Genomic DNA, 7,359 nt, shown 5'->3' with positions numbered 1-7,359 from the left:
ACTAAATCCAAATTGAACTCGGGCATTTGAAAGATAATATATGTATATATATATATAAATGTGCGAATTGGCTATAATAAGGTAATTTATAAGCATCATATTCTATATTCTATAATAATATTTCAAATTGCATTGGTCCGGATGGGAGAATTCAGTACTGTATCTACAGAACCTTTGGTTTAATCATCTTCCCTTTATTAATTTCCTTAGATTTATTTTTACACATGATCTCAAGAGGGATCTGAACGAGATCAGTGGCAGTTTTTTAAGTTTGGTCATTATTATCATGGTGTTATTCACTGTCAAAGATGCAAAGAAAAATCATAATTCATATTCTCCTTTGTTTCATCACAATTTAATCAAGCCTAGTAATAGACACAATATTTCTGACACTGTGAATACATTCCCTGAGGTCCATAGATGCCCCTAGATACCAAGAATATGCAAATGGCCCTTGTAGAAGTGGAGCAATATTCCATTTACCTAGGTATATATTTTAGGCGAAAATATTCCACGGGTGGAACAGGTTAAAAGTAGTTAGTTTTCTGTCTAATTTTGCAATACTTTCCATGAGCTGTTCCTGCTTTTGTTTTCTCAGTTTGTTTTGTCTTGCAGAGTAGGATATAATCTCTCCTCTAACTACCGCCTTTAAAGTCTCCCAGAGTAGGGATGGGGATATGATGTCAGGGTTATTGGTTATAAGGAATTCGTCAATCACCTTGGATATCCATCATCACTTAACAATGTGCAGTCCAGCCTCCAAGGGGGGCGTGATTTTTGTAGGAGTGAGAATGAGATGTCAAGTAACAATGGATTTTTATTTTTTTTTTTACTTTTTTTTCTGGTGCACAGTCCCAGCCAATCCAATCCAATGATGTGCAATACCATCCGGGAGACGATAGGCGGCGGTATTTGCCATTTTGCGAGCTCAGACCCATTCCCAACGATAACATCAGGTTGGATGGATGAAAATGAATGGATATCGCTAATAAAAGAAATAACAATTAAAACCTGACTATACTCGCGATTGGCGCTCAAGCGATGGCGAGTTAACCCGACTATACTCGTGATTGGCGCTCAATGAGTTAACATGACACGTGTCAACCAAAGTGCTGTACAGAGGGTAGATACATAGATACATATAGACAACAATCACAACTCCGTTTTATGGGAGGATACACAGGCAAACACACAGGAAAACAGGGCATGAGTCAGTGAACATGAGGAAAGGCTAGTAGGTAGAAGTGGGTTTTGAGCCTAGATTTGAAGGCATCTATCGAGGGGGCGAGCCTAATGGAGGTGGGGATGCTGTTCCACAGTGCAGGGGAGCTATAGCGTACCTTTTCCTAAACCCTTGGAGAGCTATAGCCTATACTTCTCCTCAGTTATGTGGTGAGCAGCACCTTTATATCCGCCCACGACTTTAATCCCAGTTTCTCCAGAGCGTGTCAAACAACTATTAAATCACATAGAACAGTCTTTGCCTCCAGAACACTAAAGGAACCACAGTTAACAGCATTCCCTCCCTACATTGTTTCACAGTTTAGCACAGAGTCTATACTTTGCAGGGGTGTAAAAAGTACCCAGAAATTATACTTAAGTGAAAGTATGGGTACCGTCTCAAAATCTGACTCAAGTAAAAGTCAGAGTATCTGAGTAAAAGTTAAAAAGTCCTACTTTTAAATGTATCAATGTACTAAAAAGTAAAAGTAATTTTTTTTTAAAGGGATAGACCAGGGGTCTCAAACTCATTCCATCATCGGCCAAGTTTTCATTTTAACTATACATTGCACCAGGTGAGTTAGTTGAAGAAGTGAGCCAATTAGTGAAATCATCAGCTAGTGTTTAGGCAAGGCTGGAATGAAACCAAGCATACACTCTGCCCACAATGGAAGGTGTTCTGTGATAGACCATGCTGAAATGAAAGAACAGTGGACACTTTTTTTGCATTAAAATTATTTAATGCACTTCTCCATTGAAGGTAAACTAACATGGACGGCATTCACATCACAGCATGAATAATATCACAATATTAAAAACAGAATGGTGTATCCTGAATAATATCACAATATTAACCACAGCTTACTGGATTATCCTGAATAATATCACAATATTAAAGGCAGAATACTGGAGTACCCTGAATAATATCACAATATTAAAGACAGAATACTGTAGTACCCTGAATAATATCACAATATTAACCACAGCATAATGCGGATCTGATGCGGTCTATTCTTCTGATAGCAGGTGTTTAATCAAAGATCCCCGCTTTCTAGTGTTGCACAAGGACCAATCAGCATGAGTATGGGCGGGTTCATTTTCCATTGATGGGGATTTGATTGGATGTTTACCTGTGGTTGCAGGATTAATAACATTGACGTTAGTTCGGCCAGATAAACAATTAAAATATACTAATTAAAATGGTTGGACCTGTGAGATTTGTACTTTGTACTTTGTAGGTCTGCATTTTAAATGTAAGGAGTAAAAAGTATGTTTTTTTTCTCTGAAATGTAATGGAGTACAAAGTATACAAACCTAATAATACTTGAGTAAAGTACAAATCCCCCAAAACAGTACTTAAGTATTGTAACGAAGTACAATTACTCAAGTACTTTACACCCCTGATACTTTGTAGCCTGAATGTGTTGTCGTTTAAATGTCACACTAGATGTTTTGTTTGTGTGTGGTAGAGTAGATAGAGGGGTTGTTTGTGTATGGTAGAGCAGATAGAGTACAATTATCATGGAAATGAATTCAAATCAACCTTCGGGTGCTCTCTCGCTGTGTGTGTGTGTGTGTGTGTGTGTGTGTGTGTGTGTGTGTGTGTGTGTGTGTGTGTGTGTGTGTGTGTGTGTGTGTGTGTGTGTGTGTGTGTGTGTGTGTGTGTGTGTGTGTGTGTGTGTGTGTGTGTGTGTGTGTGTGTGTGTGTGTGTGTGTGTGTGTGTGTGTGTGTGTGTGTGTGTGTGTGTGTGTGTGACCGTGCTCAGTATGTGTGCATATTAATTTATGAAAACCACACAAGTTCCACACAGTGTTTGATTATACGACGATTATTATTTTGCAGATAGTTTCTCCAGAGCTGTCAAACTACTCTTAAATCACATAGAACAGTCTAAAAAACACTAAAGGAACCACAGTAGTTAACAGCATTCCCTCCTATATTGTTTCACGGTTTAGCACAGTCTATTACTTTGTAGCCTGAATGTGTTGTTGTCATTTAAATTTATTACATGACCATTTGAAACATTTGTATTGCAATTATGATGCTACATTATTGAAGAAAATAAATAAATACAAATGTTTTTTTTTTACTTGAGGATCAATACTTTATTTCACCACCACCGGCATCAGACCAAAGAATGACAGTACAGGGTTGTGTAAAAACATCTCATGGGAATCCTTTCAGCTGAAAAAAGGTGCTCAATAAAATGCAAGTGAAGGCGGAACGTTTTGATCTTAATCTTCTCTCCGCAGCGACTTGGCCCAAAGAAAGGTTTGGTGTGGCGTCTGTCTCTCTCTCTCTCTCACTGCACTGCGGTCGAGTGTTGGGATAAGGGAAGAAGTTGGAGGGGGGGGGTGGCGTGGTGAGTGTCCGTGCTTCTTAATAGGCGTGGTTGGCGACGTACAGAGACTCTGCACCGGCAGAGCTGGCCCCAGAGCCGACGTATTTACCGAGAGAGGCCTGGCTGTTAGCGAGGGCTCTCTTGATGAACTCCTCCTGGCAGGCCTTGCCGTTCTCCACCTTGCCTCCCCAGGCTTTGAGGGCGGAGGCCTGCAGGGCGCGGCCGTAGGAGAAGGTCAGGGCCCAGGGTCGGCTCAGGGGGCAGGAGTTCATGGAGCTCAGGTTGACCGAAGCCTGCTCCTCACTCTGGCCTCCGGACAGGAAGGTGATGCCGGGGACCGCGGGTGGCACGGTGCGGCGCAGGGCGGTGACGGTAGCCATGGCCATCTCCTGGCTGCTGTACTTGTGGGAGCAGGAGTGGCCGGCGGTCACCATGTTGGGCTTCAGCAGGGTGCCCTCCAGGTACACGTGGTGGTCGTTCAGCGCCTTGTACACGGCGGCCAGCACCTTCTCCGTCACGTACTGGGAGCGCTTCAGGTCGTGGTCGCCGTCGGGGAGGATCTCGGGCTCGATGATGGGCACGATGCCGTGCATCTGGCAGATGCTGGCGTAGCGGGCCAGGACGTTGGCGTTCTCCATGATGGCCAGCCTGGAGGGGGTGGTGGCGGTGATCTTCAGGATGGAGCGCCACTTGGCAAAGTCGACGCCGTCCTTCTTGTACTGGGCGCAGCGCTCGTACAGCCCGTCCAGACCCTGGGTGGTGGTCTCTCCGTTGGTTCCGGCGAGAGGAACGGCACCCCTGTCGACCTTGATGCCGACCACCATGCCTCTGTCCTTGATGTGCTGGGGGAACAGCTTGCCCTCATCGGTCTTCTGGTACAGGGTCTCGTGGAAGAAGATGACGCCGCCGATACAGTGGTCCATGCGCTCGTCAGCGCAGAAGAGCAGCTGGCGGTACAACCTCCTGTTCTCCTCGGTGTTCTCAGCGCCGATGCTCTCGAAACGCTTAGCAATGCTGGGGGTAGACTCGTCTGCTGCGAGGATTCCCTTGCCGGGAGCGACGATCTTGAGGGCGATGTCGCTGAGCTCCTTCTTCTGCTCAGGAGTGAGGAAGGGGTACGCGTGAGGCATCCTGACTTTGAGTTTGGGAGGAGAGCTGAGAGGAGACGAGAGGAAGATCAGACTTAATGTCCACGACTACTCTGCAAACCCACTGCAGCTTGTATTTATCCTCCTCCATTGTGTGACCCCTCACATTTCAGCCGCCCCCGGCTATTAAAAGACCGGCACGGGCACTGGAGATGCCGTGTGACATTCAGGAGAGACAAGGAGCAGGAACAGAGGAAAGGCCAAACATCCCTTCAGTAAAACCACTCTGAGAAACACAGACACAGATGTCCAGAATTGTGTCAATTACTCAGTTGGAGATATTAGGGAAGGAGATATTATGTTGTTTAACCCAGTTTCGAACTTGAAAGTATCGGAATAAATAAGATCTCGGGAGGCCACATTTTTCACACAGATCGCTAAAACTACAGAAAACCTTATTGGTGTATAGGTCGCTCACTCTAACTAGGCCTGACCTTTGCCAGGTAAAAAAGGCTGCGTCAGTGTGGGGAGGGATAAAGAGGTGGTTGTTGCCAATGGGGCTGTGGCTGGAGAACCCAAGGAGTCCAGAGGCGCGCCTGAATTGAAGCCATATTTTCAAAGTGGATACAATTGATTGATTGATTGATTGATTGATTGATTGAAAACTTTATTAACAGATTGCAGAATGGGTACAATACAGTACGGCTCAATACACACAATTGTTAAGGGGATGCAGACCAGAGAAAGACTTTCGTCTTGTTTACATCAGGGTCCCCCATTTTCAATTCATCAGGACATATATGACATACATGACATACAGATAGACAGTACTGCTACATCTATACATTTATGACGTACCAGATTTGCAAATACAGTACTGTTTGTGATACAAAAAGAGTCCAGAAAAGGGAGTATATACATTTGACGTAAATTTGACTGTACATTGGAGGAGGTTGGGTCGGGTTGGGTAGGAGGGGTTGGGGGGGAAACACTGTACAACTGTACAAGCAAAACTGTTCATTGGAATATTGACAACCATACTAGGTAATTTACTGTACATTGGAGGGGGTTGGGGGGGGGGGACACTGTACAAACAAGCAAAACTGTACATTGGAATATTGACAACCATACTAGTTAATTTACTGTACATTGGAGGGGGTTGGGTTAGGACATTTACAGGGGCCAGTTTCGAATTGCAGTCTCCCGTAGGTGTTCTTTGAGAGTGGTTTTGAAAGTGGGTAGTGATTCACATTCCTTTACAGCTTTAGGTAGGGCGTTCCACATTGATGTGGCATAATTGTTTGAGCCAAATCTGGGTTGAACATGATTTGTGGAGCTCCCTCTGGTGTTGTGATCGTGGTATTCACTGACCTTTGGGAAGTATTTTGACATGTACAAGGGTACCTTGGTCGTGTAGTGTATCTTGTAGACCAGGCCCATTGCAAGTTGCTGTACTCTGTCGTCTACTCTAAGCCATCCTAGGTTGTCAAAGTGGGCAGGGGTGAGGTGGGTTCTAGGAGTAAGGTCAAGCAGTAGTCTGACTAGTTTGTTTTGAGATGTTTGTAATTTTGTTTTAGCGCCTTTGAGGTGCTTTGGTACCATGAGGTGCAAGCATAGTCGTAGTACCCTTGAATGAGTGCTCCTGCCAGAGTCTTCAGGGTATTCTTGTTTACCAGAGAGGAGATCCGGTACAAGAATCGAGTTTGTTGGTTGACTTTTTTTATTACATTGGATGCCATTTTGTCACAGGAAAGATTTGCCTCTAGGATGGAACCCAGGTAGGTAATTTCATCTTTCCTTGTGACAATATTGTCACCCACTGTAACTGAGAAGCCGTCGGTCTTGCTGAGTTTGTTATTTGAACCGAAGAGAATGGACTCTGTTTTGCCCATGTGTAATGATAGTTTGTTATCAGCGAGCCATATGCAGATTTTGCCTAGTTCCGAGGTTTTTTTCAACCAGAGGCGCGCTTGAATTGAAGCCATATTTTCAAAGTGGATACAACAATTGGGTTTCTTGAAAATTTGGTCGGCTGGATTGGCAATTCAGATGAGAGCAGACTGACAGGATCCTGCTTCAGATTCACACCAACTCAGTGTCGGTTCTTGGGTCCATAAAATCATTTTGTGGATATTGGCTGCCCAATAGTATTTTCTTATATCAGGGAGTGCCAATCCCCCACCCTCTCTAGGCCTCTGAATGAACTCTCTTTTGATTCTGGGGCGCTTGCCTCCACATATAAAATGGGAAATCAGTGCGTTTACTTTAGTAAAAAATGATTTGGGTAAGAAGACTGGAAGGGATTGAAAAAGGTATAAGAAACGTGGAAGCACATTAATTTTTATGCAGTTTACCCTCCCCGCAATAGTTATATGTAAGCTATTCCATCTCTCCAGGTCTAATTTAAGCTTGGCTATTAGGGGTGAGAAATTATTCTCGATAAGGTCTGAAAATTTACGACATATGTTCACTCCCAAATACTTTTCAGGGATCTGTAAGGCTAGATTATTCACTGGGAAGCATTCACTCTTTGAAAAGTTAAGTTTGTAACCTGAAAAGGTTCCAAATCTATTCAGCAGTCCGATAGTCTGGGGGATGCTAGACAGTGGATCAGAAATTAATAATAATAAGTCATCTGCATACAAGTAGAGTATATGTTCCAAACCATATCTAAAGATTCCTTGATTGGAGTTGGCGGATTTTAGTGC

General features: G+C 43.8%; 1 protein-coding gene across 1 annotated transcript; it reads right to left on the bottom strand.

Annotated features, from left to right (window-relative positions):
- Positions 1 to 3,045: 3,045 nt before the first annotated feature.
- On the bottom strand, positions 3,046 to 4,762 carry LOC311226989 (fructose-bisphosphate aldolase A-like). The gene has a single exon (XM_084312474.1). It carries the CDS (start codon positions 4,691 to 4,693, stop codon positions 3,602 to 3,604), a length of 1,092 nt encoding a protein of 363 aa, XP_084168600.1. The 5' UTR covers positions 4,694 to 4,762; the 3' UTR covers positions 3,046 to 3,601.
- Positions 4,763 to 7,359: the final 2,597 nt, after the last annotated feature.

The sequence above is a fragment of the Notolepis coatsorum genome (assembly GCF_963971535.1).
Source record: "Notolepis coatsorum genome assembly, chromosome: 4".
NCBI lineage: Eukaryota > Metazoa > Chordata > Actinopteri > Aulopiformes > Paralepididae > Notolepis > Notolepis coatsorum.
Note: the sequence above shows the minus strand (reverse complement) of the source record. Positions and strands in the feature narration are given on the sequence as shown.